The sequence below is a fragment of the Plutella xylostella genome, chromosome 29, assembly GCF_932276165.1.
Source record: "Plutella xylostella chromosome 29, ilPluXylo3.1, whole genome shotgun sequence".
NCBI classification, from domain to species: Eukaryota; Metazoa; Arthropoda; class Insecta; order Lepidoptera; family Plutellidae; genus Plutella; species Plutella xylostella.
Window position 1 is genome coordinate 9768400 of NC_064009.1, and position 12814 is coordinate 9781213.

At 36.6% G+C, this 12814-nt stretch overlaps 1 protein-coding gene across 1 annotated transcript in view; it reads right to left on the reverse strand.

Annotated features, from left to right (window-relative positions):
• The window catches only part of LOC105398540 (collagen alpha-1(XV) chain), a 150914-nt gene that overhangs the window by 69068 nt on the left and 69032 nt on the right, over window positions 1-12814 (reverse strand). The window contains exons 2-3 of the mRNA XM_048631690.1: window positions 3756-3832; window positions 152-699 (exon numbers count right to left, since the gene is read on the reverse strand). Of these exons, the coding sequence (XP_048487647.1) occupies window positions 152-699; window positions 3756-3832 (625 nt within the window). The remainder of the gene's footprint in view (window positions 1-151; window positions 700-3755; window positions 3833-12814) is intronic.

Genomic DNA, 12814 nt, shown 5'->3' on the forward strand with positions numbered 1-12814 from the left:
CAAGACCAAGCGGGACTGAGAACTTTTGACTAAATGTGCCCCGTGCTAGTCCTTCAGCTTTAACAAGTAATTTGACATAAGAGACTATTCTAGCTGCACGGAATAGCACATAAAAGAAAAAGATTTGCTTAAGTAACAAAAAAATACTCACATGGAAAGCGCCCCGGATCAGTGGCCCGGCCTGCCCCACATACAGGGTGGATGCAGAATCAAACACCAGCTCCGCCGGGTTCCGTCTAACAGTCACCGTGTCGAACTCGTGACAGTTCAGAAACAACGTCACATTGTCAGACGTCACCCTCAAAGCAAACCGGCTCCACTTCCTCGCGAACGAAGGGACCACGAACGAAGCAATCGTTTGCGACAACGCGTAGATATTTGCATCCGTATACAGTAACGATATATTAGTCAACCCCGGCCCAGACGGGATCAGTTGCACACCTAGCTGCACAACTGTCTCCAAAGGGTTGACGACAGAGAAAAGAAAGCCGCCATCTTTGTTCGCCGGTCGCACGGTGGCTGTTAGAGAGAACTCCGCGTAAAGCTTTTCGGGCATAAACAGTCGGTACGGCGATTTGATGTCTGAACCCGGCTTTAGTCCGTAAGCCGGGAAGCCGTCGAGGCCCTCGTCGAAGTACTGCATCTTCGGGTTACTGAACGGCACTCCTATCGCATGGAGCAAGTCGTATTCGGGAACCTCTGCAACAATAGGAGACAACGCTGAGATACGATGAATGGACGTGAGTTTCCGCCAGTTAGGTTATGGTTCCTGCTAAGCATTCTCAAACGGAGGCTGACAGTTTAACAATGCATGCCCGTATATTGATGGCTAGCTGCACGTCAAAAGGTAGATCGTAAGCAATTTCCCCGTTGCATTGTTCTTTAACAACATAATGAAGTTGCTGAAGAGTCCGTAAAAGTGAACAAAGCCGGCAAACGCTAATGACTGGGCAAAGGAATAAAAAGCATCGTTCAGTGGAAGTAACTAAATACGTTTCGTGGAACACACGTACGTACGTAACTACGTGTGTATATACACCTCGCACCATTGTGTTTCAATTGCGTAACGTAGTCAGACGCCGCAGTGTCTGCGGCTGTTTGGCGCGTTTACAATCGACGAATAAAGAACATTTAAATTATTTGTGATGTATGCCCAGTTTCAGCATACTCTGTTAGATAATTAACACCCAGTTCCATTAAAACAAGGGATTAGTCGTTGACTTTTCACACATCTGTCAAGAATTCAATATGGAAATTTTATTTTAGATGACACTTACAATGTCAACACCCAGGGGTGTTGAGCCTTAAGATTGAAGTGATTTTAAATTAATATATTTGGTATACCTTTAGTAGCGGTATGTTAAGTAAAAGAAGGGTTAAATATAAATGCTCACACTCAGCAAGTGCACAACGTAAAATCAATGGAAGCTATCCCGTACATGTTTTTGTAAATCCTAAGACTTACCAAGTGAATGGTGGTAAAAGAGTGAATTGTGAAATCATTCGAGCTTTTACCATCATGAGTTGGTAAATCTTAGGTTTTACCATAAAATCTTAGGATTTACCGTAATTTGGGTTTTTTCAGTAACATGTACAATGAAGCCGATTTAGATACATTTTAAACCTATCGGTGTCAACTAGTACAATATGGACAGGTGGAGATTCTCGGGTATTAATCAAAGTGTGAGTGGTAGGTTAAATAATTGCCAATTTCCTAGATGCAGATTGCAAGTGTTCCATTAAGGTGTTAATTTTGTTTCTAATACAATTACTTATAAATTACTACCCATAGGTTTTAAGCAAAGTAGGAACAAAATCTAGCCCACGTTTCTAATACAAAAACTACTTATCACACCGTAAAAGGATAATAAATAAATAATAAGTAAGTACCTAACTATTAATTCATTTATAATATTATGAAAATGATAATTTATGTTATGAATAGGATTTATCATTACTGTAAACTACAAAATTTTGAATTTTTAGCCGAATGCTCGGCACCACCGTCTGCGAGTGCTTCAACCGTTCGTCGTGTGTAAACGCGCCGCTATCAATTTATACAACCTATATTGATCGCGTATAGTACAACGACCGGTTGTGAATAAAGAATTTACATTGCATTCCTTGTAAATACTGAAGCGACTCCGTTCCATTGTGGCTTGTGGACCTTTTGTAAGCAGACAATTGCAAGCATACGTTATCGTCTCTATTCTATTGGTGGCGTAAAAATAAAAGCGCATTTAACTTCAGTTTATTACGCTATGAGCTTAGAATCACAATATGCGAACACGATGGAGTGTCAAATATAAAAACAAAGGAAAATCTGTCCTCATTTGGTTTACTGTCAAACGTTTTTGAGTTCAACTTTATGACAAGCACTGTACAAATGGATTTAAAGTCTCAAATCTTCTAACCGGAATAAAGGCTTAGGGCCAGTTTTTTGATCCGTGGTCAACTTTAACCATTAGTTAAAGGACGTGTCAAGCATGACAGCTGCATACGAATTTTGATGGTTTATAACTAATGGTTGCCATTTTTGACCAATGGTTGAGTTAACTAGGGATCAAAAAACTGGCCCTTAGTGGTAGAAGTGGGGGTTATTTGTCGAGACGTTTCTTTTGCACTGACACTCCATCTAGTTGGTAATAAAATATAATTGGAGTTATGATTTACTAAACATGAAAGCATTGTTTGTTTATTTGAGGTTGCTTTGATAAGCTAATGTTAATTAGCTTGTGCTCTTTGGTTTGCGTGATTCAATTTAATATTTTTAATGATATTCGAGTTGGAATGCTTTTTAATAGTTTCGTGAGGATGACACATCAAATATTTTAATATGATATTAACGGGACTGAAATATGAAATCTATTTAAGGTTACAGGACGTTTCATTTCTTTCCGTTTCCCCAACAGAATCTTTCCTTACCTATGGACTCTATAACTACAAAACCTTTCATCTATGCCACTTTCAACGAAAGGTCATCCTATGCAATTGGTCATTCTCATACCGCACCACCCGCAGAGCGCATTGTAGTAATGTTCTTGTAACGGCAGTAATTGAATGAACATTAAATTTGTTAGAAAGATTTACGACTCTCATGAGTAGAGAGGTCACTCTATATGACCAAAAACTAAGTTTCCGAGCGCTGTTGCGCGAGCCCCGACTCTATCTCTCTGTATATTTCACGCCGATTTCACGACAGCTCTCGTTCGATTGTTTTTCGTCAGTATAGAGTAACCCTCCTTAGTTTGCCTCACGTCAATGCTTATATAGAAACAAACAGTTCGGCCAATTACTCTGCGCTTTCAACTAGTACGCGCCATGTTTAAAGTTATTTATTGTCAGATTTAAATGTGTCTACAATGTTCTATGGATTTGCTACGGACGATGTTTTCGCCCACCTTTAGGTGAATTGAGACTGAAGGACCGCAAGTCGCATCGAAGGGCTAATATCGCCGTGTGGAGACACCTTCTAGGACAGTAGAAATGCGTGGCATATAGGGTGTTGCAAAAATTCAAAGAGACCGACAAAGTTTTTTTGCGAATTATGACATTCTAACTCATATATCATAACATGGCGCACACGTAGGTTTCGGCTTAGTATACTCTTTTCGCAACATCCTGTATAAGTTTCCAGCTTTCTATCTGTAAACGTCCTTAGTAAGCAGTAGTGTATATTATGGTGCTGCGTTGGCTACCTGATAATCAGCTAATCTCTATGAGTGATAAAATAGCAGCACAAATAAAATACTAACCATTAGGGAATCTGGTGGATCCGAAGAAGTCATCCCGCGCGGAGCACAGCGGCGCAGCGAGTGCACACACCAGGTACCTGCGGGAAACATACACACGTATTTATTATATTTGTAGTACTTAATAAATCCTAATCCTAATCCTAACTAATATTATAAATGTGAAAGTAACTGTGTCTGTCTGTCTGTCTGTCTGTCTGTCTGTCTGTCTGTCTGTCTGTCTGTCTGTTACTCAAAAACTAAAAGAAAACAATGTTAAAAATGAAGAAAACAATGATAAACAATATTATAAATGTGAAAGTAACTGTGTCTGTCTGTCTGTCTGTCTGTCTGTCTGTCTGTTACACAAAAACTAAAAGAAAACAATGTTTCTATTATACTAGAAATTCAGAATACAATTCAACTGGAAATAAACAAAGCTATTAATAAACTGAAAGAAGATATCGCAGGCGACATTGATACATTAAATTCAAAAAACAATGAAAGAAAACAAGAAATTGAAAAAATTAATGAGAAAATAAAACGCATACAAGAAGAAAACAACAATCTTAAAGAAGAAATTAAGCAACTACAACATAAAATACCTGAAACGATACCAGTATACAAAGAGAGTGACAACAAGAAATTTGTAATATACGGATTAGCAGAATATTATAAGGAAACCGAATATGATCTCAACACTCGTATTACGGAAATACTCCGTGAGTACCTGAATATAGATGTATTTTATTCCATCGAAGATACATATAGAGTGGGAAAATACCGTAATAATAACCGTCCCCTCGTAGTTGAGCTTTTAAGCAAGAAAATGGTTAAGTACATACATGAAAATAAATACTACCTGGAAGGAACACAATTATCAATTGGAGAATATTTAGGAGAAAAAGAAAGAAAAGAACGGAAACAACTAAGAGAAAAGATGCTTAAGGCTAGAAAAGACGGACTTCATGCAATAATAAGAGACAACAAACTGTACATACAAGGAAAACAAGTCAAGTCAGGAGAAGAAGGAGAAACCTATATTATAGAAGAGCACAACAACACTCGGTCATCTTTCCAGCATGACAATAAAACAAGATCTAACTACACCAGAAACAACTTTCGATACCAACAGGACTCCAGTCATTCCTTTCGTGGAAATGGATCACAATTTTAATATATTATTCCAAAACATGCAAAGTATTAAAAACAAAATTGATCTACTAGAAGCATTTGTTGATCAACAACCTAAATTTAATGCTATATGCATTTCAGAAACATGGCTTTACGAAAACACTTTGCAATTATTAAATATAAGTGGCTATAAAATAGCAGCCTCATTTTGTAGAAAGAATACCACTGGAGGTGGTACATGCATTCTTCTACAAAATAACATAGAATTTATTGAAAGGAAGGATATAACTGATATGTCAATAGAGTATGCATTAGAAATATGTGCTGCTGAATTACCTAAGGAGAACATTTTGCTTATATCATTGTACTGGAACGGAAATTCAAAGTCTGAAAATATTTTTAATGACCAACTAAAACAAATACTTAAATATATAACAAAAAATTGTAAACATTTAAAAGTAATTATAGGAGGAGATTTCAATATCAATGTACTAGTCAATAGTTTAAAAGCCAACGTTTTTATAGATTTAATGTTAGAACATAAACTTATCCAACATATTAATGAGCCCACACATGTAACACCAACCACAGAAACTTGTCTAGATTTAATATTTACAAATTTCTCCAGTAACAATATACAAACAAAGGTAGAGAAACTAGGATTTTCCGATCATAGTGGAACTGTTATTAAATTAAAATTACTAAAACAGACAAAAAAAGTAACATGGCTTTCAGAAAAAAGAATTTTCAGTAATGATAACATATCAAAATTTAAATCTAAACTAGTAAATCTAAACTCTCTATATAGACAATGCGCAGAAGAACTAACTTTACCAATTTGCTTATTAATCAACCAATCTTTCCAAGAGGGCACATTCCCTGAACTTTTAAAAATTACAGTTACAAAACCGATTCATAAAAAAAACGATAAAACTGACCCAAATCAATATCGACCAATTGCTTTGCTTCCCACAGCTTCAAAAATTTTTGAAAGAGCAATGTTCAACCGCGTTTATAAGTTTTGTGAAAAATTTAACATTTTTGATGACTGTCAAAACGGTTTTCGTAAAAAAAGATCAACTATTACAGCCGTTTTTAAATATATGAATGAAGTCTTAAACATACTAAATAATAAAAAATACGCCATAGGTATCCTTTTAGATATGACTAAAGCGTATGACAAAGTGCAACACGATATATTATTAAATAAATTATATAATATAGGCATCCGTGGTGATGCATATAAATGGTTCAGTTCTTACCTAAAAAACAGAGAACAACTAGTAGAAATTGAATATTTTGATTTTAACTCAAACAAAATTTTAAATATTAGATCAGATAAAAAGATAATAAATGCATCTATCCCTCAAGGAAGTGTACTAGGATGTCTTTTATTCTTAATTTACATAAACGATCTCCCAAAAATAATGGCAGAACATTGCGTTTTATTTGCAGATGATATTTCTTTGCTTACATCTTCTAAAGACAATAATAACCTAAATAATAAATTAAACACTATCATTCAAAAAACAAAATCTTGGCTTAGCGAACATAATCTTGAAATAAACTTCTCTAAAACTAAAATTATAACTTTCCATCCTCATCAAAAACAATCTTTATCATTAAATTTTCAATTCGAAGGAATACCTCTGGAAACTGTGAATGAGTTTTCGTTACTTGGATTAATAATCGACAAACATGTGAATTGGAAACCCCATATTAATAAAATCAGACAAAAACTATCAAAATTTTCATATGCACTTCGAGAAATTAAAAAAACTACAGATATTAAAACTGCTATAGTCACCTACTATGCATATGCGTTCTCGTGGCTTTGCTATTGTGTCATCTTATGGGGAAATAGTACGGATGCACCTGACCTATTTGTAGCTCAGAAAAAACTTATGCGCATTATAGCAAATATTGTAGCTACTGATAGTTGTAGACCTTATTTCATAAAACATAAAATTCTTACATTACCATCTATTTACATACTTGAAATTTGCAAATTTGTTAAAAACAACATGATATTATTTTCAACTAGAGGAAATGTGCAATCAAATTACTCCTTAAGAAATAAAGACCGTTTAAACTGTCCCGCTTCACGGCTTAAAATGTGTTCTTCTGGTCCTATATCTATGGCTGTTAAAATCCTAACTTAATATTATAAATGCGAAAGTAACTGTGTCTGTCTGTCTGTCTGTCTGTCTGTCTGTCTGTCTGTCTGTTACTCTTTCACGCCAAAACTACTGAATGGATTTGAATGAAATTTGGTATACATACGGTTTAGACCCTGGGAAAGAACATAGGCTACTTTTTATCCCGGAATTCCCACGGGAAAACTTTTTAAGGCGAAGCGAAGCGCGCGGGAACAGCTATATTTAATAATTTACCAGATAGAATAAAGAAAATTGAAAGTCTAAGTTCATTTATAAAAACATTGAAAGATTTTTTGTTGGATAAAGCTTATTATAGTATAGAAGAATATTATTTAGATACTAAGTAAATGTTGATTTAATTTGTAAGGTAAATACCTATTTTTGTTATAATTTATGTGTAATACCTAGTTATTAGATACTAAGAAGATTTGTAAACCCTTTATATTAGTTTTAATTTGCTGTGCCCGACAGGGTCCATATAGTTCTTAATTTAATGTATTTAACACCTGTAAAACTTATGGATGCAATAAAAGATTGAGTATTGAGTATTGAGTACTCTTTCACGCCAAAACTACTGAACGGATTTGAATGAAATTTGGTATACAGATGGTCTAGAACCTAGGCTATTTGGGAAAGAACATAGGCTATTTTTTATCCCGGAATTCCCACGGGAAAACTTTTTAAGGCGAAGCGAAGCTCGCGGGAACAGCTAGTGTTTTATAAATCTAAGCTGTATTGCTATTCAATACGGGGGATGGCGCGGGGACGGGACGGGAAAAAACTTAGTGCAGAGAACTTCCTAGGAAACATTTGTAATGTCCCAAGAAATGGATGGGTTATGGGTCTGACGTATCTGTGTGTCTGTCAGTGGTAGCGTAGCTCCAAAACGGCCGAAACAATTTTACACCATCATCAGCCAATAATCATCCACTGCTGGACATAGGCCTCTCCCAAGGAGCGCCACAACACTCGGTCCTCGGCCTTCTCCATCCAACCACTACCCGCCACACGCCTAAGGTCGTCAGTCCAGCGGGCAGTAATTTTACACCGAGTGTTCTCAACTATATTTTATCAAAATCAGCTGAGCCGTTCAAAACTAATGCGACTGATGACAGTGTTAAATGTTGGGGGTTTTTCACGTTTGTTAGGTTAGGTTATAGCCAAGCGGAGATCGCGGGGATAGCTAGTGTACCCATAATAAAGTAGACTGCAGTCCTAAATGAATTCATCAATCACTTTTACCTCCAATCACACTCTATTCTATGCGAAAAACTCATCGGAGTAACTCTTCACAATTGTGCCACATTCCCAACTAAAGTTTAAACGAAAGATTCTCCGGAGGCACCGGGGCATCCCCTGATTTGTCGGAATTTCTTGAATGGTACTCCGAAGTGGAACGGCAGCGGCCGTCCATGTGACTAAGATGCGCGGGTATGGTTGGACAGTGCGGCGACTGGCGTGGTTAGATATTCTTTAGAAGAGATATTCTTTATGTATATGTACACAAAAATCATGGTCAAAATTACAAAAAACTTAATCTAACACATATGTGCAAATAGCGGTCTTATCGCTTAATGCGATTTCTTCCAGACTTCCTTTGGGTGATAGGGTATTTCGGTCAGAGTTTATAATAAATCGAAATTTAATTTAATTCGAAATCGGATGTTACTATAATTATGTAAGGACATATGTGTCTAAAACATAATGACAGAGAGTGATAGGATGTTTTTTATCACATAGGTAGGCATTATCCAGAAATAGTTTCTGGATAATGCCTACAAACAGGCCTAGTCTAATATTTAAAAAGTAGATAATAAGATGGAAACCTGGGAAACCATAACTCTAAATGTGACGTAATTTAAAATATTATTCGTCGTTAAATTGAAACCATCCAAGGATGCAACTTACTGTCCGCCGACTCAACTGTGACAGCAGCGCTCAATGAAACCTAGGTTTTATCGCCGGTCTCAAACTACCGAGAAATTCCCCACGATAACAGTAATATTGTGATATATGCCCGAGCAGGCAAGGGTGACATAAACTGGGTTTATGACCCTAGTTCGTCACGTCACAATTGCTTGTTTAGTCACACACTTCGCAAATGAGGAACAAAATCACCGGGTTTGTTAAATTACCGTATGAATACGATGTTGCTTGTCCGTATTTCTTAATGATCATGTTCAATTTCTCTATTCTTTAAGGTTAATAAATCTTGAAGCAAAATGAACTTTCAGAAGATACATAGGAAGCTGATATATACGCTGAACTAACACTTTTTATACCTATTTCCACTGGTAGCCAGGGACATATTCCAACGGGAAAACCTTTCAAGATTACAAAGATCGCTAGAAAAACTAGTGATAACATGATAATTATACTTCGTATTGTGAAATACATATTATATTTATCAGTTTATGAAACAGCTCCCGTATTTACCTCTAAATGGGTCGTATATCGCACGAAAGTGGGTCCAGTGTTGCCAGAAATCCTAAATAAATAAAAGAAAGTCGCGGCCCGACGCAGCGTATTCGGTGGCGCAATATGTGTTGCCAGCCGCAACCTGTATGTATGAGGTTTCACTACTATACTTATGTGGGCAGTAGTACAACTAACTTATATAATTTGATTATAAATGCGAAAGTTTATTATTGTGACTCTTTCCAGAAACTACTGAACGGATAATCATGAAACTGCTGCCGAAACCGCAGACCTCGACGTAACGTGCCGTCCGAATCAGGGAAGCGCGCAGAAAACAACCACTTGACTTGTGTCGGTCACCCATCCAATGAGTGACCGTAAGACGTAATGACCGCAACGACGTGTTTTTGCTCTTTGATTCATCTGAAGGCAAGTAATTAAATTTTCTAACAAACAACGGTTAGAAATACTGAAAGTGCACAAAACATAATTATTACCTACTAGCTGTTCCCGCGCGCTTCGCTTCGCCTTAAAAAGTTTTCCCGTGAGAAATTCCGGGATAAAAAGTAGCCTATGTTCTTTCCCAGGGTCTAGACCGTATGTATACCAAATTTCATTCAAATCCATTCAGTAGTTTTGGCGTGAAAGAGTAACAGACAGACAGACAGACAGACAGACAGACAGACAGACACAGTTACTTTCGCATTTATAATATTAGTTAGGATTTGTTTAATGAGGCGTTTCGTAAATTCAAGCGCCCTCTTTACCTGGCCGTGGGAAACTAGTGTTGCACAACCAACGATCGCGCACTGCCCACACTATACCAACGCCATCCAATAAGTTCCCCTGTGTAATTTGATTTGTGTTTCAAATATAAAGAGCCTTCGTAGGCGATGGGAACAGGTGTTATTAGCTAACACATTGCATAGGTACGCTATAGACGCGGCTATGTTAACGTTCCCAGTAATTATTGGTAATTATAACGACCGTTTTGGCATAAATTACAGTTTATTATAAGCTGTGTTTTAGGGATTGTGTTTATAGCAATATTTTACTAAGTATACGATACTATCTTTTATATCCATTCTACCTATTTTTTATACCTACACAAAAAAATATGTGCTAAAATAAACACCCTTGCAACACATATATCTATATGTATTTAGTTTCCTTACTTTATCTTTAAAAGCATCCTAGATACTGACCGTAACTGAGACAGTACGTATATGAAACAGGACGGTTAGGTTCTTTAGCTTGCTAAAAAACTAATGAATCAGAGCTTCCACACAATCGTTACGGTTATCACAACGAAATGGAGTCTTAGTTTGCGCAGCAGCACTCCGAATCTCCAAATTTACTACACTAGAATGACCCCTCAGGGTTCGTACTTCGTGGTACAATCGCAATGAAGCATTTCCATCTATTTGTCATCCACAACGTTCGTCGTCCATCTATCCTGTCCGGGGCCTGTCAAGTGGATACGCACTTTTGTTCGTACCCTTAATTAATCCGAACTGTGCGGACACCCTTTCAATGCCGGACACTGACGGACGAAGGTTATTGTGAGCCTGTAATTTGCTCTGATGGGATCGCTTTGGGTAGGGCTGTCGAGGATAGTGTTGGTGCGACTACGGATGTGAATGAGGACGGCAGTTTTGAAGACTATTTTATAATCGATACTATTATAGGCACAGTTTATGAACGGGAATGCGAATATAATATTATGTGATTCGATTTTTTTCCAGATTGATTTTCTACTCCCGTCGCAAGACGCGACTTTACTTAAAATACTATTTATACGGGGTGTACCAGGTTAAAGTGCACATCCAGAGACAGTGACACAACTCGTCAATTGAAACAGCAGTTAACCTGGGAGTGCAGCATCCAATTTACAAATTGTAATACCATAAGTAATTAAACAGACTTATGATAAAAAATATGAAAGATGCAGAAGTTATTTACTCGTTGGAACACAACCCTATATACATTTCCAAACCTCTTCCAAACTGATTGGACTCGGCAAAATACAGAATGAATCGATCTTAATACGTAAACCTAAAGAGCTAGATTAAAACTGCGTTTGTTAACATTTTAAAAGAGGACTTTTTTCATTGCTTTCGAGTGTAATAGTAAAAAAAAATACAATAAATAAATCATTTTGACTTAGACTATTTTCTTATAAGGCATCAAAAGAAAGTCGCAGATCAAAAGATAGATTTTTCAACTTTTTTACAGATAACTGAAACAGTACGTAGGTATATGAAACAGTACGGTTCTTTAGCTTGCTAAATAATAGACGACCGAATGGCGTAGTGGTTAGTGACCCTGACTACTGAGCCGATGGTCCCGGGTTCGATTCCCGGCTGGGGCAGATATTTGTTTAAACACAGATATTTGTTCTCAGGTCTTGGATGTGCCCGTAAAATGGCAATAGGCCCGCCCCCTATTACATTGGGACTAACATAACACTCTGGCGAAAAGTGGGTGCAGCAATGCACCTCTGCCTACCCCGCAAGGGAGTACATTAGTACAAGGCGTGAGTGCGTGTGTGTGTGTGTGATAATATATAAAGATTCACCTATTGAAAATAAAAAAAAAATTCGGTGGTCATTAACTCAATTATATATGTCCAAATGGAACTTAAGTTGAAAATGATTTAAATGGTTTAATCTACATTATAAAATTACTACCCTATAACATATTTAATATCAGTAGATTTGCTGAGTTTGCGAAATTTATCTTAATTATTCTATTTCCAAAATACTTGATACAAACACGAATATATTTTACTGGTACGGTAATATAAACTTTAAAGCATGAACCATCATTAGCCTAATTACCATAAATACATAATACTCGGAAATAATTACGATGATTTAAACCACCTAATAAATGTGTCGCCTGAAATATTATTATTTATACGAGCAAGTCAATAAATACATTTATTACAAAGTTATAAAATGAGGTGATATTGAATTAATTTAATTTATCGTGACAAGTTGTAATCTGACTGACTACTCTGGCTAGTGCCAATTTCTCCATTGTCGGTTAGAGCATAACGAGGGAGTAGTGGTTTAATTTTGACACATCTGTCATGAATTTTATATGGAGATGACGTTTAATTTATAAATCAATCCCTGTCGTTTAGATAACCGACTATGGAGAAATTGGCACATTCTTAAACCCTAGACTAGCTGTTTTTTAATCAGACTTTACCTAGGGCTAGAGTATGTGTGTTTATTGTTAGATGAACGTTCGCACAGTTCATGTTTCAAGTAGAAGATGATAAACAATTCAATAACAGAGTGGAAGGTGAAAGTTCACTTTCCATTCGTTAATGTTATTTGTTAAAGGTTTGGCAGCAATGTGGCC